The 20,709-nt window shown below is 54.0% G+C and overlaps 1 protein-coding gene across 1 annotated transcript; it reads right to left on the bottom strand.

Annotated features, from left to right (window-relative positions):
* Positions 1–3,952: 3,952 nt before the first annotated feature.
* On the bottom strand, positions 3,953–17,185 carry C26H16orf89 (chromosome 26 C16orf89 homolog). Its single transcript, XM_058570111.1, has 8 exons — positions 16,981–17,185; positions 13,137–13,286; positions 11,985–12,135; positions 10,635–10,752; positions 8,811–8,946; positions 8,025–8,129; positions 6,695–6,781; positions 3,953–4,321 (listed from the first exon to the last, which is right to left on the bottom strand). The coding sequence occupies exons 1-8, from the start codon at positions 17,183–17,185 to the stop codon at positions 4,191–4,193; spliced, it is 1,083 nt and encodes a 360-aa protein (XP_058426094.1). The 3' UTR covers positions 3,953–4,190.
* Between the last annotated feature and the right edge of the window lie 3,524 nt (positions 17,186–20,709).

The raw sequence follows: 20,709 nt of genomic DNA, 5'->3' as shown, positions 1-20,709 counted from the left end.
GAATGATGTCACAGGGGTGGCAGAGAAGGCTCTGTCAGCCCAGACATAAAGGATGGGAGAGAAGGGGACAGCTGTGGGGAGATGGGGGCCAGAGCCTTGCAGCAGAGGGTGCTGCAGAGCCAGGAGGTGGGACAGAGCTTGGTGGGAGGAGGAGGATTAGCCAGCGAGGAGGGCAGAGTGTGGGGAGGGTGGAGGTGGGAGGGCCAGGCCAACGCCGGGTCCTGCAGGGCTCCAGGAAATGAGTTTGAAGCCAGGTACCTGAGGGGTGCTGTAGATATTAAACCAATTTGCTGTTTTTCCTGTTTAACTTGAAGGGTGACTTAGGGGTCTTGAAGAGTTGTGAGCTTGTTTTGCAGAGGAAAGAGAATGCCTTTGGGGAGGTTGTGGTCACTGGATGGCCGCCGCTGGGCAGCCTTTGAAGCCCGGAAGTCAGGTTGCCCAGGGGCTTAGCGGGCGGGACTCCTTTGCTTCTCTGAAGCCCCTCCTGCCAAGCCCCTTAGCTCTACAAAGCTCCCCTGCCTTCCGTTCTTGGGGACGTGGATTTGAGCAAACCCAGCCTCCCACCTACTCGTTTTGCCCAATTTGAATAGATCTTTCTCCATCTCCAAGCACCCGTGTCTCAGTGTTTGGCTTGCTGCCAACTTGAGATTCAGGCACGAACTTGAGATTAGGAGATTCAGTATCAAGTTTGGACGTTAGCCCGAGTGAAACAGGAAGCCACCGGAAGGCTTTTTTTTAGAACAGTTTTATTGATGTATAATTTACATACCATAAAATTGACCTGTTTTAAGTGTACCCTTCAATGATTTTTAGTAATTGTACAGAGATATCTCAGCATCACCTTAATCCATTTTTAGGACATTCTCATCACCCCCCAAAAGGTCTATCACGTGATTCCGTTTGTATTAAATATCCGGAAAGGCAAAACTGGAGAGCCGGGAGGTCAGTGGTGGCCAGGGCCGGGGGTGGAGCAGGGAGTGGTTGCAAACAGCAGGGAGAGCTTCAGCCTGACAGGTTGGGGGTGGGGTTGGCGATCTCCTGCCTGGCCTCTCTGAGAGTTTGTACAGCCTCTTCAGCTGCGGGGCGGGCGTTTCCTGGCGTCGCCTCCTCCACTGCTGTTGAGCTTTTCCATGCATTTAGCAGGCCCTCTGACTGAGAGCTCTGAGCACCGACAAGGATGGAATAGAGCAGATATCTGTGTTTCCTCCACTAACCTGGAGCGTGAACAAAGTTAATGCGTCGGTGTACATCAGTATACATTTATCAATCGAGGGAAAGAATACAAGGCTTAAGGAGTGCACCCCGTCTTTCCAACCATCAGCTCGATCTGCTTGATTATTATTGTTTCCTGATGTCTGTCTCCCCGCCTTACCGTCATCTCTATGAGGGCAGAGGTCACCTCTGCTTCTCACTGCTCTTCCCCAGCACTCTGCACAGTGCCTGGCACATAGTGGGTGCTTCACCCATGTCTCTTGAATAAGTGGGTGGGGTCAGGGTCCTTGTTTGTGTTCTCAGCTGCATCTCCCTAGCCCAGAGCAAAGCTCGGCGCACAGCAGGCTGTCAATCAACATCTATTGAATGAATAGATGGGGTATTTCCCTGGGGATGACATCGTTGGCTAGTAGATAATACGTGACTGATCAAACCCAGAAGTGGTGTGGTTGCTGGGTTTTCTAGAAATTCACGGCTAACAGCCACTGTGCTCATCTAAGCCTCAGGCAGTGTGCGAGCGGCTTAACCTGCACCATTTTGTTGCATCTCCTCATGAATCCTAGAAGGTGGGTGTTATTATGTCATCCAGGATACAGAAGAGGAAATGGAGGCAGGGAGAGGGCAAGCTACCAGCCCACAGTTGTAAGTGAGCGTAAGGGAGGCCATCTTATTGCACTAAATAGCCCCAGCCCCTCCTCTGTGTGACTACTTGCTTCTCTGCACATACTTTAAAAAATTCACATGCCCTCCTGATTTATGGCCTCTGCTTATGTATGTACTCCCCAATAACTTGATAAATTAAAAACTTTGTTCTATGAGTTTCTCTCCAGGAACAGGCTGACCACAAGCGGGAAAGACGCCTACAAGGTATCCATTACAGCTGACAGAAGAATGGAACGATGTGATGCCTGAAGCCCGTCATGCCTGGAGACCAACATCCCTGGACCCCCTCCTTACTGCCCATTTTCCCTATATAACTGCTTCAAGATTCTGTAATCTTGGAAGAGGGGTCTTTGAGACATTAGTCACCTGTCTTCCGATTTGCCGGCTAATCTAATTAAACTTCGTTTCTTGATTGTTAACTCGTTGTGATTAATTGGCTCAGGCTGCTGCGAGCAGAGTGAGCCCATTGCTCGGTCTCACAGTCACGCGGCTGTAAGCAGAGGAGGCTTCTGCTTCTGATGCAGAGCTCTGAGCCCCTGTGCTCTCCTGCCCAGAAGCAACTTCTTTCTCAAGTGGGGACGAGTGTTTGTTTTGGAGTCTGGAAAACCAAAGTTGCTTTTTATAAAACCTTTCTAGGAATTATAAACCAAGATTATTTTCTTCTGTCTGCGTTGTGTTCTGTAGCTATTATATAAAGTGCTTAGAAGGGGTTTACAATATCCTAGAACCTGGCTTTGAGGTTTTTAGGGGCAGGAGATTCTGTTGTACACTCCATGTCGGAGGGGTGACGTTAGGGGCCCCCCTCATCCTGCATGGACTCGGGGGGCTGCCGGCTGGCCAGACCAGACTCAACAGTGCTCACAGCCCAAGGTCTCTTCCACCAGCTAAGACTTGGACACAACATCCCAAAGAGCCTGGTTTTTCTTTTCTTTCTTTTTTCCCCTATTTAACTCCACAAACATTTATTAAACACTTTGATAAATAAATAAAAAGTTATAGGATACATTGGAGCATATGAGGTAGCCATTTGGTGTAAAACTAATTCGGCCCGACCTTGTTTTTCCAAAAGGCCTGACGTGGCCTGTTGAGCAGGCATTGTACATCTGCTTTAAACATTTCTATCCTGGAGTCTAATTTTGCCGCCTGTCTGCACGTAGCCTGAAATCAGCACCACAGACAGCACCTGAACCCATAATAAGGCTTCAGAAGGTCTTTTCTCAAACACTAGATTATGTCCAAGCCCCAGCTGACACGTTCAGATACACTCACAATGAGGCAGAGCAGGAGGAAGAGCCACGAGCTGCCCCCTCCGCTGCTGCTTCGGGACAAGCCCCCACGTGAGGTGACATCACCACCGTTGTGGTAGCAGGTAACACTTACCTGGCACTTACTACGTTACAGGTACCATTCTCAGTACTCTACAAACATAATTCTCACAGCGGTGGAGGCAATACTGAGGGCGGTGCTGTAATCATCCCAATCATGCTGATGAGGAAACCGAGTCACAGAGACGCTAAGTAACTTTGCTCAAGGACACTGAGCTCGTTAGGGGGACTGCCGGGATTGAACTCAGGCAGCCAGGGCCCAGAACCACACTGTAACCATTATGCTGCACTGCCCACGTAAAGTGACATGGCTGTGACACGAGGTGACATAATGAGACTGTAGAGTTCCCTGCACATGATGTAAAGATATTTTGTGCTGCCTTTTGTGGTCATATCTCGAGTTCTAGGTCACGACTTGAACTGTTATTTTCAGAGACCCTTGGTTCTCCCACTGGGAATGATGCAATGGTTGATGTCTGAACACGCTGCCTTTAAGACTCCAGTGAGGGGTCGGCCCGGTGGCGTAGTGGTTAAGTTCTCGCGCTCTGCTTCAGTGGCCCCGGGTTCGCAGGTTCGGATCCTGGGCACGGACCGACACGCTGCTCATCCAGCCATGCTATGGCGCTGTCCCATATACAAAATAGAGGAAGATCGGCACAGATGGTAGCCTAGGGCTAGTCTTCCTCACACACACACACAAAAAAGACTCAAGATGATGGGTCTCTTTAGAATTTGTGTGGAGTAGGGTTGAAGACTCAGAACAGAGCCCCAGAAGTTGTCCAGAGAAACCAGACTCAACGACACTTAGATTTATTCATCTGCTCCCACAGTGGATCCATCCCAGCCCCACCTCCCCTGGCCCTGCTCCTGAGGGGATGAAGCTGGTTGCTCTGCTGTCTGCCTCCTCCTCAGGGTGTGGTCCTGAAGGAAGGAGGAACGGAAGGTGTATGTTTCGTCTTCCTGGCGGGTGGCAGGCCTGGCACCATCATGTCAGTGGCCGTTGGGTGGTGCCAGTGTGTACGGCCCCCGCTCTCCGTTTGCTGGGGGGTATTCTGCCAGGGCGTAGAGGAAGCCGCCCAGGGCCGCCACGGCCATGGCGGTGTTGTGGGAGGAGCAGCCATCTGGGGAGAGAGTCCCCCGTGAGGGCCAGGTGGCAGCCACAGTCCCATCGTGACTTTTTCAGATACTCCCCCAGCCAGCCTGGTGCCCGCAGACCCCCTTTGCTGGGCTGGGCACCGTCTGCCACCCCCGCAAGTGTTGGCTGCTAGCGGCTCGCTTCTCCAGAGAAATGTCTTCAGTGTGTTGGAGCCTCTTCACCCAGGAAGTTACGCCTCTTCCCAGCGACTTACTGATACAGCAACCAAAGAGCCGGGCCCCTGTCTCGGGGGCTGTCTCTGTGGTCCGATTCTCGCTCCAGAGTCCCCTCTGCAGGACCTGCCCTGAGCCCACACCCTTGTCCAGCTCCTTCCCGCCTTCCCCTGCCCTCAGACCCTCTCCAGACCTAGGACAGTGTCTGATTGCTCCTGTTTTACAGATGGGGAAACTGAGGCTCAGGCGGCAGAGCTGAGCGCCCGGCCCTGGTGAGTCCACAGCTTATTTCTTGACCCCGATGGCCTCCCTCATTGCCGCCTCAGGCCTGCCCGGTCCCTTGTGACCCTGAGCACCCGCGTGAGACAGGACCCCCTTAGATGTTATTTAGTTCTCTGAACACAAACTGGGCTGCCCACCTTTAGTCTCTGGGCAGGTGGTGGGGCGCCAAGACTGTCCTCTCTCCTCTCAGACTTGGAGAAGAGAAGGACCCCAGCCAGGCCTGTTGGAGGGAGGGAGAATGCAGATTTCACGGAGACTAATCTCTAACCCTGGCCATCCATGCTTCTCGGTGGCCAACCTTACACCAAATGCATGGGAACTCTTTGCACAGCGACCTGATGTTGACCCCCAACAGCCCTATGAAGGAGGCACTGTTTGGTCCCATTTTACAGATGAGGAAACTGAGGCTCAGAGAGGTTGAGTAACTCCCACAGTGAGTAACGGGCAGAAGCAGATTTGAGTCCAGACAGCCTGACTTCAAATCCTGTGCGCTGAGCTCCACGCCGGCTGCCCCTGCCCGGCGGGTGCATCTAGTGATGGAATGGGCACACCGCTCCCTCCTGGGCAGTTTTCCAGGCTGCTGGTCAACCTGCAGGGGCCCCAGGAAGGACCTCGGGCTTCGGGATTTCTGCTGCTCCCCCTCCAGCCCTCAGGACAGTCCTGGTGTCCAGCTCTCCAGGGCGTGCACAGCAGGCCCCCTACCACCCGGCCATAGGCAGCCCCAGCCCCCTGCGTTGGGCCGGCCTAGTCAGGACATGGGCCCCCAGGGGTCTCTCGAGAACTGCTCTCCCTTCCCCTGCCCAGCCTTTGGCGGCAGCGACAAAACGGGCCCGTCGGATTTGCACTTCCTCGTCTTGTCTGCCTGCAGGTGGATGATGAGGGGTTGACGGCAAGACATTTAGTTCCTGGAATCACTCACAAGCGGATGCTGGACCCCTACTCTGAGCTGGCGATCCCACCTCCCTTCCTGCTTTTGCCTTGCAGTTATTTATTTTTTATTAATAAAAAATTGAAATCAGGGCTTCTCTTCCTTCTTCCTCCCTCCCTCCCTTCCTTCCATGTTGTGTCTGGCCTCTCTTCCCTTCCCAGCATAGTTATAGCCTAGTCTCAGTTTCTCTACATTGGTGGACCGACTGCAGCATTTATCATCTCGGCCAGGACACTTTTGGGAGGAAAGGGGGCACTATTCATAATGGCTCCAGGACAACAGGCATAAGCTGAGGACACCAGGACATGGGACCACTGGGATTGTGCTGGTCACTTGCCCAGTGGCTTGAAGATCCCCTCCCTGCCCTTCTTTGCTCCAAACCCTGGTGCATTGATCCCTCTACATTTCCCAGGATGCCTTGCCCACCAGCTCCTGCTTGGGTTTGACCAACAGCAGGCACAGGCGGAGCGAGGGGAGAAGCCGGGGTATTTCTCCCCTCTTTCTGTCTCCTCCACGTCCAGTCCCTGCAGCCTCTGCTGACACCACCTCCCCCCACAGTCCCTCCAGCTCTGCCTCTGGGGAGGGCAGTGGCTAACCTCTGATTTTTCTCACCTTTTCTGTTTTCAGCTCTTGTAACACCTGAGACAATTTCCCTATATTCAACTCCTGCTGAAGTTCCCAATGCGGGTTCTGTTTGCCTGACTAGACTTTGACAGAGAGGAGTTATCTCCATGATTTTCAGTAATACACTGAAATTTCTCTTTTATACTCCCTTCACTGGAGTCAATATCTCTGGACTCCCCACCTTCTGAGAGGAGGGCATCAGAGACCCCTACTCTTTCCTCCGCCTCCCAAACAGGAAGGCCCTCCCTTCAGTGATGCTGGGGGCTTGTTTTCCATTGAGGGTGACCTGTGTACAGCCTTTCCAGGGTGTCTCGGCTTCATGCCAAGAAGGTCCCTTGGGTATTTTCATTACCTGTAAATTGTTTTTCTCGTCTCTTCACTCTTCTCAAAAAATGCTGTTGGTGTTGAACGGCTTTCGATAATTCTTCATCTTCAGCAGCTGGGAGAAGAGAGAAAGGCAAACTTCTCAGGATGGATTTTTGAACATTACTCACTAAACCTCCTCCCCCTCAGGTCTTCTCTTGAATCTGGAGGCTCTTCCGGAAGTTTCCTCGAGCACCTGTCTGCAGATCCTTCCACATGGCTTAAATTTGTCATCTACTGATGTTTCTCAAATTGTGGTCCCCCAACCACCCATATCAGAATGGCCAGAGGAGCTCCTTAAAAATGCAGGCTCCACAGCCCCATCCTCCACCTGCTGAGTCGGTGGGTCTGGGGGCCTGAGAATCTTCCTTTTATAAACTCCTGTTTTAAAAACAGACTACAGTCATGCACTGCATAACGACGTGTCAGTCAATGACGGAAACGGTGGTCCCATAAGGTCTGTATCATGGAGCCTAGGTGTGTGGTGGGCTGTACCATCTAGGTGTGTGAGAGTATACTCTATGATGTTTGACAAGGATGAAATTGCCCAAACGCATTTCTCGGAACGTATCCCCGTCATTAAGTGACACACGACTGTGTATCTTATTTCAAAATCTTTGCCTCTTTGAGCATCCCAAGCTTCTCATTTAGGGCACCAACGTTTATTGGGAGCCTCCTCTGTACCCAGCACAGGCTGGGGGGGTCTCACATGTATTATGTCTACTCCTCACAGCTCAGGGAGGTGCACATTATTATGCTCACTAGTTACAGACAGGGAAATTGAGGCTCAGAGAGGTGAAGTGACTTACTCCAAGGAGGCCCAGCTGTCCAGTGTCACGTGGCCACAACGGGGCTGCATGCTCTGCCTCCCCCAGACATCTCCCCCAACCAAACTACCTAAAGAGGCTTCCCCCATGTTCTTTTCTTTCTCAGCCTGTTGTCTTCTTCACAGCTCTTATCAGAACTCACCATTATTTCTCTTTTCGGTTTGTGTGGGTGGTCTCTGCCTCTCTTCCTCAGAGCCCTAGTTTCCCCAGAGTGTAGAACAGTGTCTGGGACACGGTAGGGGCTTAGGGAATACTCAATAAGAAGTGAATTTGTTAATGCAGGTGTCGGGGGCCAACATCTTCCAACAAGACTGCCTCCCATCCTGCAAAGTTCGGGCTTTGAGCCCATTTCCAAGTGTGTGTGTGCATGCACATGGGTGTTGCAAAGCTCTATTCCCACCCCTAACACCACTGCATCCTTTCCTCTCCTGGCCAAGAAACCCAGCCCTCCAGCACCCTCTCGCGCCCCGCCAGGGCGGAAGCGCAGCTCACCAGGCCTCCCGAAGCATCCTTCCTGCGGCTTCTGCCAGCTGAGAATGGCCTCCAGCCACCGGAGCTTGTAGAAGTCGGAGAAGCCGCTGATTCCACAGAACATGACTAGAAGCACAGATGGGGACCTTCTGCAGGCCTGCCCCCCAGGCCCACCTCCTCCCACTCCCCAAGGCCCCCTCGGTGCCACCTGCGTCTTCCTGCCAGGGCAGGGCATCTCCAGGAGGTGGGTCTCAGTGTAGGGGCTGCAGGGAGGCCGCGGAGGCTCTGCCTTAGCCAGCAGGGGCGCCCGGGCCTGGGTCCTGCCTCCCTCCCAGGGCCTCAGTCGGGGCCGCTCAAGAGTCAGGCTCAGTAGAGGGATCTGGACACCCCAGCCGGGGAGCGGCCACCCAGGGACCCCCTTTCTGCCTCATGTCTAAGGCTCTGAGGGTCTGTTTGCCAGTCAGCTGGTCAGTCTGTCCAGAGCTCCATCATTGGGTCAGCCTTCAGGGGCAGGAAGCACACAGTGGCAGAGAAAATACAGGATGCTCAGTTAAACTTGAGTTTTGGATACACAATGAATAAAAATTTTAAAGCATAAGTATAGCCCATGCAGTGTTTGGGATATATTTATACTAAAAATGTATTCATCATTTGTCTGAAGCTCAGATTTACCTGGGCACCGTGTATTTTTATTTGCTGAACCTGGCAGCCCTGCTATCTGTGTGTGTGTATGTGCGCGCACACGTGTGTGCCCCTAATTTGGGACACCCTGCTGCTCTGTCCCTAGGGTGGAGTGCTGGGGCCCACTGTTTTCCATGAAGAGGTCCCGCGTCGGGTAGGCGTATCCGATGGCCTCAGCTCTCCGGTTCAGGTCCATCATGTTGGCGCAGAAGAGGTGCATGTAGTGCTGGGTCTGGTGGAACAGCCCCTCCGTGCAGCCCTTCTGGGGGAACAAACACCGGAGACAGGGAGGTTGGTGGTCTGGATGACAGACCGCGCTCTGTTAGTCTGTTACGGGAAGAGACTTGCAGTTCTGAGATGATCTTGCAAGTGGCTGTGTTTGGGGCAGATCTTTTCCCTTTTCCCAGAATTTCTTCCCCACCCACACTCCCTGCCGGGGGCTCAGTCACTGGCGTCAGAGAGAGCTGGCTTCCAGTCCCGGCTCTGCCACTCAGGAGCTGTGTGACCTTGGCCAGCTGTGTTAACCTTTCTGAGCCTCAAGGGTGAGAAAGGGCAATGCAGCAGGGAGCTGCACTGGCGGGGCACTCGCGTGGGTGGGCGAGACCCTGACTAGGAAGTGCCCCACACAACGCCCGACACTAGGGGGCGCTCTAGAGCCTTCAGCTGCCGTCATGCAGTGATTCCAGACAGACAGCCTACTCAAAGTGTGGGCCGCGGACCGGCTGCCAGGAGAGAAGGACAGGAGATGAGAACAGGCTTTAGAAACTTCTGCAGCAATGTGTCAGAATGACTTTCTACGTGACGAACCCAATATTCAAAATATTTTTCCTCCTTATTTAGCGGTTTTTTTTTTTTTTTTTTTTTTTGGTGAGGAAGATCAGCCCTGAGCTAACATCCATGCCAATCCTCCTCCTTTTGCTGAGGAAGACTGGCCCTGGGCTAACATCCGTGCCCATCTTTCCCCACTTTATATGGGACGCCGCCACAGCATGGCTCGACAAGCAGTGTGTCGGTGTGCGCCTGGGATCCGAACCTGCAAACCCCGGGCCACCACAGCAGAGTGCGTGCACTTAACTGCTACACCACGGGGCCGGCCCCCATTATTTGGTTTTTATTGCCCTATTTAGAAAAATACTGGGGCCGGCCCCATGGCGTAGCGGTTAAGTGCGCGTGCTCCGCTGCTGGCTGCCCAGGTTCGGATCCCGGGCGCGCACCGATGCACTGCTTGTCACGCCATGCTGTGGTGGCGTCCCATATCAAGTGGAGGAAGATGCGGACGATATTAGCCCAGGGCCAGCCTTCCTCAGCAAAAGAGGAGTGGCATGGATGTTAGCTCAGGGCTGATCTTCCTCACAAAAAAAAAAAAGAAGAAGAAAAATACTGGTCTGTGACAACTAGCAAATAAATAATAATTTAAAAAACCTGTCAAAAACAGCAAGTCTCTTCTTGGCTAAGAATTTCTGGACATCAGATAACATTTTTGGATAGAGATAACAAGCCCTACTTTTCTCTACAAAGAAACATATGTTTAAAAATGATTATTATTCAGCAAAGTTTGAGCTTTTGGGCGCTGGAGAGGTGGGAGTGGGGCTGGTTTGGTTTTCTGGAAGCTGCTATCCACCGACTATGTTCTAAGTCCTTTTCCATTTGTTGTTGCTTGCTGAGTTATTTCTACTGCTTCTCTTTGACTCTGTTTCTCTCTTTTTGTTTTTCTGATGCCCTGTGATCCAGTTCAGCATGCAAAGCTGTCTGTCCAATAGAATCCCAAATCATCCCTCCCCATAGTTTGGTTCAATTTTATAGCCAACGGATGGCAGGCTACTCTCTTCCTGATGTCTGAAGCACAAATCCAAAAACCCACTTGTTTTCTTGGTGTGTAGCGTATAAAACCACGCGGCCACCAGCCCCTTTTACGGTTGCTTGTCCTCCGGGGCGTGGCCGGGCACTCACCATTCTGGCCGAGAGGAAGAAGAGCAGCTGGTGGGACAGGCAGTAGCCTGAGCAGCCGGGCTTGCTCATGAGCGTCCTGCAGAAGTCTGAGAGTCTGCAGGGCTGGCTGCCGTCCCCCCTGGGGGAGAGGTGGTTCCAGGCTGTTAAGAGTGTCCTAAAGGAAGCCCAAGGGCATGGAGCCTTCCCAGACCCAATCCCTCCACTGGTTATTAGGATCCCCTGTAGGTCCCGGGCACCCAGCTGGGCTCCAGGGGCAGCCAGATAAAATACAGGCTAAAGCCAGTACCCTCAGCACCAGGGAGGTGACACTGGGTCTATCCTTGGTTGGGGGAGCCACATGGGGCTGCGACTTCCTATTGCTTGGGACCCCCAAGCACTGCCCTAAGCAGCAGATCCCTGAACCCAGCCCGCTTGGGGTCTGGACCCAGCATGCCCCTTCCCTCTGTGTCAGGCCTGCCCCACAACAGGGACAGAGCGACACAGGGCAGGTCCCTCACTGGAGCGCAGCCCCTCTGCGGGCCCAGCTGTGTCCTGGCCCAAACACTGCTCTGAAGGATGCTGAGAGGACGGGGGCCCAGGCACCTGCTGCCCCTTCTGCCCCAGGGTGGGTCCCGGTACCTCGGGCTGCCCCGGGGGGTCTGCTCCACGCCCACTGCACAGCAGGATAAAATGGTGAGTTAGACTGAGACCTACAGGCCCATGGGGGAGACAGAACCCTACAGAAAATGTACATTGCCTCTGTGGTGGGGAGTGGTGCCAGGACAGCCAGCCCACCACGGGAGGTCAAGGTCAGCCTGTGCAGTGGGGTCAGGGAAGGTTCTGGAGGTAGGAGGCTAGAGCTGGCCCTGAAGTGGGAGCAGAGCTACTTAGGCACAGGGGTTGGGTTGGGGCGGGGTGGGAGGAGGCCCCACAGAGGCGACTGGGCCAAGGGAAAGGCTCAGAAGAGGGAGGGAGCCAGTGCCTTTGAGGGTCTGAAAAGTGGCCCCAGGGGCTGGACCAGAGGGCCTAGGCATGAAAGGGCAGCAGGAGCTGGGGCTTCCTTCTGAGAACAACAGGGGCTTCACGCTGGGGGTGGGTGTTCAGATGAGGTTTTGAGACGATCGCTCTGGTGTGGGGAGGCCTGTCAGGAGATGGGGGTGGGAGTGCAAGGGGGGTGGGGGCTGGACGAGGCTGGAAGCCACGTGTGATGGGGTGGGAGAGGGCAGGGTCAGGGCGGCTCTGGGGGGGCTGTGCCTGGTTTTGCAGAAGTGGGGGTGGAAGCGGGGAACTGCAGATGGGGTGGGACAGGAGGACAGGCTGAGAGCGAGCGCTTTGGGACTTCGGAAATCAGGGCAAGTCCAGGGGGCCCACCTGGTTCCCAGCAGCTGCACCAGGCACGAGTCACTGTGTTCCTCAGAGAAAGAGTCCTGGGGCTCGACTGTGGGGTAGACCATGGAGGCGTTGGTGCGGGTCCAGGCCTGCGGGAGCTTCCAAAACCCAGGCTGGATGGTTGGCTGGAACTCTGGCAGAGAGGACGGGGTGGGGGGAGACCCAGTGGCAGTGGACCAGCCAGGCTTAACCGCCCCCCAGGCTCCTGTGGCTCCGAGCCAAGGAACTGGATGTCCCTCCCTGTGCAGCCCTGACCACACACGGGTGCCTGCTCAGAGCTCTAAGCCTCGCCTGCTGGTGGGGCATTGCATTTGAAACACAGGAAGATTTCTCTAAATAAAACACTAAAAAGAAATCAATAGGAACAGAGCTGGGACAGGCTTTGACTAATCCACTGTATTCTATGGAAGCTTGAAACATATAAAAAGGGCCAGTAGCCTCCTCTGGTTGGGTTAGAAAGTGGACCTCTCACCAAACAGATGCCCAGCCAAGGGGCTTCTTCAGGATGACACCGGCTGGGATGGTCTTAGGGACCAGGCCTGGGGAGGGCGGGGGACCTGACTGCAGAGAGGCAGGCCAGAGCTCGGAAGGGCTGGGGTGTCATCACAGGCAGCGGGGCTGTTGTCTGGCCAATCATCTCCCTGCCACCTTCAACCTGGGAGCAACTCAGGCCAGGCTTATGGGGGGGCTCTTGGTAGGGTTAACCCAAGCCTGACAAGAAGACAGAGACTCTTATCATTACAAGGCATAAGAGAGATACCAGCAAGACACTAATATTTGCCGTGCAAAAGGCCAAATTACCTTTTAGATATCCCACCCTCTGGGGCGGACACTCCCCTTCCCGCTGGTCTAGGATGGAGGCCCCAAGCCTGGGCGTGAACTGGACAAGTGAAGGGAGACACGTTCCCTCCTTCCCACCCCCTCTGTGTGGGTGGGAGAGGTCAGCTCATCCTGGATGAAGGATGACTGAAAATCCCCCAGGGTCAGCCTGTGGTGTGCTCAGCCGGCAGGACGCAGTTGGTTACAGATCATCCTGGACCCTCCCTGCACCCGAAGGGGCCCGCACAGGTGATTTCAGTAAATGTCCGCAGATGCTGTGTTCCTGAAGAAGTGAGGCCCACCCCGTGCTCTTACCTCTTAGGTACTTGGGGTCGCTCAGCTTGAGGTAGAAAATGGATCTGTGCAGGAGAGGTGCCAGCTCGTCCACCAGCTTCCCCACACGCAGGGTCAGCGGCTGCAGCGGGGGGTCCCAGGCCCACTCCTCCTGCACGCCTTTTAGCTGCACTGGGAAGGGGCAGAGTGCATTCATTCCACCATTTGACCAACCACGTGGACAGGAAAGACACCCTAAGTTACTATGCCGGCTGAGCCCCTCCGCCTCCTCCGGCTCCAGGGGAAAGGACTTGCTGAGCTTACTGGGAGTTAGGCCTCAGCTGGGTGGTGAGGGAGGGCCAGAGGGACAGAAGGTGGTGGCTAAGAGCTTGATTTCTGGAGGTGGGCCTGGGCTCAAATCCTGACTCTCATACTTTCTTGTTGGGTGACCAGAGAAAATTTAATTTTCATTTTAATTTCTCTCCATTTCACTTTCTTCGTCTATAATAGTCTATGATAGTCCTCACTTCTTGGAGGGGGGGAGTTGTGCGGATTAAATAAACTAACACGTAGAGAGGACCCAGCATTGTCCATAGTGCAAAGTAAACACTTAATAAAGTTTGGCTATTAGTATTAATTAGGGAGACAACGTTTGCTGTAGAGAAGGAAAAAATGAGGGAGGGATTCAGATTGCAGGGTGGAGAGCCACTGTGTACAGTTGAGCAGGTTGCACACTGCACAAGGGGACCATACATTCCTATCATGGGTTTGTATATGTATTAAGATACTTTTCCAGCAGATGGCAGTGAAGCGATTTGAGGAAGGGATGCCTTTTTCTAATCCTCACAAAGGTACCCTGTGGACTAGCAGTGGCCCTGCTGGAGTGGGAGAGGATGGTGGTGGCGGGGAGAGGAGGTCAAGAGGTGGCCAGAGAGGAGACGGAGGGAGAGCATCAGCACGGGGCTGAGGGGGGAGAGGCAAGGCAGGACAGCAGGTGAGAGACGAGGCAGAGAACTGTGTGCGGGAGGGCCGATGCCGTGTAAAGAGGGTGCTGAGCAGGTCTGTGGGGTGATGGGCTCTGTGACACCGCTCCCCTGACGTGGCTCCCTCCCTGGGCTTGAGCCCAGGAGTCTAGTCCTTGTTCTAGACCGCTTGGTTCTAGCAGCAGACGCAGGGTACTTTGGTGTCACCCAGAGGGGCTGCCCCCATCATCGCTGAGACCAGGTGGACCCGACCTGGCCTCATGGTGATCCTGGGTCCTCAGCCTTGTTCCTACATCTCCCTGCACGTGTGGCAGCTGCTGCCACATTCTGGACCCCCCGCATGGCTGGTGGAGGCTCTGGAGGGATGCTTTGACCTCTTAGGGTCCATGTCCACCTGTGTAGCCCAAGCAGAGAGGACCCAGCAGATCCATGGATATGCTGTTGCTACTGGACCCCCAGAATGTGACCCCCTTTTCTCTCTCTCCCGAGAAGGCTGAGCATGAAGGTAGGACCCTCATAGGAGGACCGTGATGGTCAACTGGTGATCACATCCTTTCAGCCCCCTCCCACACTGAATGGGGCTGACCATTGAGACCAAGAAGAAATTGGGGAAATGATGTTGTGTGGCTTCCAAGGCTCGGTCGTAAAGGACCTGGAGGCTTCCACTTGGCTCTCTCCTGGGCCACCGGCTCTGGGGGAGGTGGCTGCCGTGTTGTGCGGACACTCAGGCAGCCCCAGGGAGGGGTCCACGCGGGAGGAACCGAGGGCTCCTGCTGACAGCCAGCACCAACTTGCTAGGCCTGTGAGTGAGCGAGCTCCTCCCACCCCCATCAGGCCTTCGAATGACCACAGCCCTGGCTGACATCTCCACTCAACCTCCTGGGAGACCCTGAGCCAGAACCACCCAGCTACGCCGCTCCCAGATCCCTGATGCCTAGAAACAGTGAGACAACAGCTGCTGTTTGAAGGAGCTAGGTTCCTGCATAATTTGCTCTTCAGCCATAGATTATTGCAAGGGGAGGGGGCCGGCCCTGGAGAGGAGAGGAGGCAGACAGTAGGACAGACAGTAGGAGAAGCTGGCCCAGGAGGGGGTGGCCCCGGTCTGAGGCCGGTGTGTGCTGCCGCTTCCCTCCTTCCCAGGCAGCCCCACGCTGTAATGACAGTCAGACAGAGCAGGGTTCACTTACCCGCTGTGTGACCTGGGACAGGCTCTAAAGCCCATCCTCTCACTGGTAACAAGGGGTAACAACAATGGACTTACCTCAAGGGTTGTGGGGAGAAGCCAGCGCGATCCCCGAGGCGTGCGCCCTGGGGTGCCAGCACTCAGTGGGTACTTACGAACCTCGCCTTTACTATTGCATGCACCCCCGACAGCACGCGGCCCAGGGAGCCACCTGCTCCCCTTCTCTCTCCGTGAGGAAGACAGACCCATGGGGCTGCTGCTGAGCCTGCTGCCTCCCTCGTCCCAGGAAGGTTTGTGCAACCACCGCTCCTCGCCCAGCGCCGTGCCCGGCGCCCACCTGCTCCCAAGGGGTGTCATAGCAGGTGAGTTTGGATCCTAGACCCACCGCCTATCAGCTGTGAGGCGTCAGGAGGCTACTGAACCCCTCTGTGCCTCAGTTTCCCCACCTGCAGAAGGAGCAGAACAGGGCACCTCCCTCTCTGGGCTGTTTGGCGATGACACGCGGCAGGTGCCTGGGCAGCACCCAGCTCCCCTTTGCGGGGCCACATCGCGGTTCCTGGGCCCAAGACACTTTTGTCTTCGTGGGTCCTGTCCTCCACTGAGAAAAAATACAATAAAGATCGTGTCTTATGACCGAGTTGGTAGGAAGATGGGTATGTTTATATCATCTATTAAACCATTTTCTTTAACTTAGTTAATTTTTTTTTCTGACTTTAAGAGAAACGGAAACATTTTCACGGGCCCCTAGAGGTATCCTGTGCTGATGGGGAAGCCAGCCCTGCGTGTTGATTTTGTTGTTAGTTTTTAGAGGAGTCAGGAGGCGGGGCTGGGATTCACGAAGGAGATAGGGCATCTGTCTTGCCGCACCCTGGTCCTGGCCTGGAGGGGAGGGGCTCGGATCCTGAGGGTCTCCAGGATTCGTCCTGGGGGGGGTCAAGGGTGTGGGGAGGACAGCGGGAGGCCCCGAGGCAGGGAGGCCGAGACGCAGGCCGGGGACAGAAGCAGACCTGTCCCTGAGCCCCTACTCCTGCCGGGACCTGGCGTCCTGGTGGGCGGAAAGCTGCGCTGGCAATGCAGACGGGTGATGCAGGAGCGGAGTGGGGCCAGCCAGAGCCCGGGCTGACCCCAAGCCTGCTTTGTCAAGTAGGTAGGTCAGGGTGGCCAGCGGGGAGGGGCTGACAGCAACTCTGGTGTGTGTGTGGAGGCGGTGCCGTTTGCCTTGGCCTGTCTCCAGCGCCCCCCCCAGGGGATCTTATATCCCTCAAAGCAGAACAAACACTTGGCTCTTTTCTCTGAGCCTCCAGGCGGCTTTGGCTGCAAGTGGGGGGAGCCAGGGCTGGAGCCCGATCTCGAGGGTCCTCGGTTTTGCCCATAGCCACCCTCCCATAAATACTCCTTCAAAGGGCACACTCCCTCTGCCCACCTTGTTTTGTGGCATGTCAGGAGGGAGGGACTGTCAAATGGATCCTTTCCTCCCGGGAAAATAATAATTTCCCAATCTTTTCTCATGTGGCCTTTGAAGCCTTCCTGCTTCCAAAAAGATTGATAACAGTGGGGGCCCAGACACCCAAAAGGAGCAAGCCGCCCCTCTTTCCTTACAGTCAAAGCAGACTGTTCAGGGGTCAGGAGGTGGCCAGGTCCCAGGGGTGCAGAGCAGGCAGGTGACAGGCTGAGGACCGGTTTTCCAGGTGGCCAGGCCGGGGGACAAGGGCGCACCCACCTTCCAGCACCCGGAACCCCACCACGCCGTCCAGGTTGACTTCAGGCAGCCTCTTCTTCAGGAAGGACGTGGCTCTCTCCAGTGCAGAGAGGATGAGGCCTGCGATGGCGGCCTTGCCCTCTGGGGTGTCCGGCGGTGGCAGCAAGGAGGGCTGCAGCGGCAGCGGTGCCAGCAGGAGGAGGAGCAGGAGCCCCAGGCTGGACATGGCTGGCTTCTGCTCCAGGCTGGTGGAGTGCACCGCCCTCCTCCTGCCTCCTCCTCCTCCCCTTCCCCCTGCAGGGGCAGGGCTGACCCAGCAGCCTGCGGAGGCCTGGGCAGAGGGCTTGGGCAGCGCAGCGGAAGGGGGCTGATGGCAGGGGCCCGGTGGTCAGGCCAGCCCTGGACGTGGAGCCAGCTGGTGCCGGCCGGGGAGAGGGGTACCCACTCTCCCTTCTCACCCCAGATTCTCCAGGCCCACGGGCTACACTTTTGATCTAGCAATTGCAATTACAATCCAGAAATTCAAGGGCACTGAAACGCAAAGTATGTTTTTTTTTAAATAAGTTTGGAATAAACTCATTTGAGGACACACCCGCCCTGAACTGCTGGGAGATTCCTTCGAGCAGCACCCGTCCAGCAGAAACAGCATTCTAGCCGCAAAGGGGAGCCACGCGGGCACTTCACGATTTTCTAGTAGGCACATTAAAAAAGGCAAAGAGAAGCAGGGGAAATGAATTTTAACGATCTATTTTATTTGAACCACTAGATCCAAAATATTATCATTTCAACTAGTAATCAATATAAAATTTTTTTTTTTTTTTTTACTTTTTTTTATTATCAGTTTTCTCCTATGACATCTTTGAAATCTGGGGAGTGTTTTACACTCCCGGCAGGTTTCAGCTCGGGCGAGCCACAGTTCAAGAGCTTGACAGCCACATGGGCTCCTGTTCTGGACAGTGAGGACCTGGGCCCTGAAGCAGCTGACCCAGTGTGACAGCACACTGTTTCCCTGCGGAGATTTTCATGCTGGTTTCCTGGGAGTGTCTCAAAACATGCCGGGACTGTTTTGTGTATGCGTGCCATGTTACTTTTCCAAAACCCCAAAAGTTCTGAATTCAGAAAACACCTGCCCTCAGGGTTTCAGTTAACAGATTACAGATCTGAAAAAATGATAAAAATACCGCCACCAAAATGTGCATCTGATGCTCCTTGTGAGCAGGCGCTAGGTCAAGGTTTCTCAGCCTTTTTCTTTCTTTCTTCATCATTCATTCATTATTTATTTTTTCACTCATTCATTTTTAACATGCCAAAAGGAAACCCCAAACCCAACAGCAGTCACTCCCCATTCCTCCCACCTCAGCCCCTGGCCACCACTAATCTACTTTCTGTCTCTATGGATTTACCTATTCTGGACATTTCATATAAATGGATTCCTACAATCTTTGGCCTTTTGTGTCTGACTTCTTTCACTGAGCATAAGGTCCTCAAGGTTCATCCAAGTGGTAGCAGGTGTCGGAACTCCATCCTTTTTCAGGATGAATACTATTTCACTGTATGGATGGGTACACTGTATCTGTTCATCAGTTCATGGACATCTGAGTTGTTTCCACCTTTCTGCTATTGTGATTAATGCTCATATAAACATTCCTTTACAAGTTTTTGTTTGAAAACCTGACTTCAGTTCTCTTGGGTAGATACCTACGAGTGCAACTGCTGTGGTAATTCCATGTTTAACTTGTTGAGGAACCGCCAAACGATTTTCCACAGTGGCTGCACCATTTTACGTTCCCACCAGTGATGTATGAGGGTTTCTTATACACAAGGGTTTGTGTGGAACCCCCATGAAATTTTAATACTATAGATATACTGTATATTTTTTGGCATGCTGTATCTATATCTGTGCTTTATACATAAAAAGAGTAAGATTTTTTCCTTCCCCAACAACCATTTTTTGCCCCCTTGGGTGTGCCACTGAGCACGGATGTTCCCGGTGAAGCTTGTTGCTATCATTACATCCGTTAATCCTTACAGCAACCCCGGAAGAGAGTACTATTCTTAGCCCCTTTTATACCTTAAACAAAACCTTTGGCTCCCAGAGGGTAAGTGACTTACTGTGACCCACTGTCTCACAGCTCGTATGAGGTCCACATCCTAACCGTCAGGTAATCCTGCCAGGGCTCAGCCTCCCGTCTCCAGGAGGGGAAGCAACACCTTCTTGACCTTTGGGAGGACTGAATTTTGTGTGATGAATGTCAAGGGGGCAGGCAGGACAGGCGAGGCGGGCCCAGCTCTGGGGCACCCCCGGCTGGTGATGCGTCGGGCTCCTCTCTCCCTGGAGAAACGGTCCCACTTCTTTTCCAGTCACGGTCTCCTCTTCCAGAGCCAGGCATTTACTCTCGGTTTGTCAGAACCATGGCGCCTGGCCCTTATCCTCTTAGATCATCAGAGCAAGAGGGGCTCTCTGAGAGGTGGAGTCCCCTCCCTTAATTTACAGGTCAGGAAAGCCAAGTGACTGAGAGCGACTTGCTCAAGATCAAGGAACCCATGAGGCTGAGGCCTCCAGATCCCAGCCCTGTCCCTCCACAGAGGGTGGACGGAGCGGGCAGGGCACGTGCTCCAGCCTCCCACCCCCGGCACATGCAAGGAAAGGCAGGGTTCTCGCTGGGAGGCTGCCCATGGTGTCTGTCTGCCCGTCCCTCCCATCTGTACATACTTCCTCATCCTTCCTTCCCATCTTTGGGTCAGGTTCCAAGCCCTGCCTCTGCCACATACTCACTAATGGTGTGATCTTATCTGTACAAAGGGGAATCACAGGGCTACTGCTGTGAGAGGTCAATGAGAAATGTGCCAAGTCCTGAGCTGGCTCTAGGGTCACTTGGGAACCACATCATCACGGTGCTGCCCCGACCAGTGGGCGCCGCCCTGTCCAAGCTCTTAGCTAGGCAGCAGGCGCTGTCTTCTTTCCTTGTTGAATGTGTGAGTGGGTGAGGCAGGCCCCAGGCAGATTCTGGGGCAGCTCTCCAGGTGGGGGCAGTGGGGGTGACTTCACTGATACGCTCTCAATGTTCCTCAGCAGGGGGACGCCTTTCAAAGCCAAAAGGCTGTCATGTCCCATGGACACACACTAAACTCTGTAGGTGGCTACTGTGGGAGAAGAAATGGATGGGTCAGTGGGGAAACTGTCCCTTCTTACTATGGACACTTAGAATCATTACGGTTTTTACTTCCTTCTTTGCCCTTTTCTTTCTCTTTTAAATGTTTTACTCAAATACAACATACATCCTGAAAAATTAATAAGTTTGCTTTCTGATGAATTTTCCCAAATGGAACACACCCACGTTACCAGCTCCTGGATCAAGAAACAGAACATGACCAGAAACTCCCTCCAGCTCCCCACTGCCCCGCCCACTCACTCCCGGACCCTCCAAGACAGCTCACTCTCCTGACTTACCAGCAACGAGTAGTTCTGATTTTATACAAGCAGAACCAGCCAGTATGCCCTCTGGCTTCTAGCCTCTTTTTCTCAACATTATGCTTATGAAATTCATCCAAACTGTTGTCTCACTGTGTTTTGAAGTTATCTCAGAACTTCGGAAAAAAAATGTTCCCAGATCCCCATATGCTAACAGCTTTACCTTAATACCAGGAATTCTTTGCCCCTGGGGTAATCCTGGGAGGTTCCGCCGGCCCCCACTTAGGGAACCGCGTCCCCCGCCTCCCTTCTCTCCGCCCACCTCGGAGGCTCGGTCT

This window comes from Diceros bicornis, chromosome 26 (genome assembly GCF_020826845.1).
Source record: "Diceros bicornis minor isolate mBicDic1 chromosome 26, mDicBic1.mat.cur, whole genome shotgun sequence".
NCBI classification, from domain to species: domain Eukaryota; kingdom Metazoa; phylum Chordata; class Mammalia; order Perissodactyla; family Rhinocerotidae; genus Diceros; species Diceros bicornis.
The sequence above is the reverse complement of the archived record's forward strand: the minus strand, read 5'-3'. Positions and strand labels throughout refer to the sequence as shown.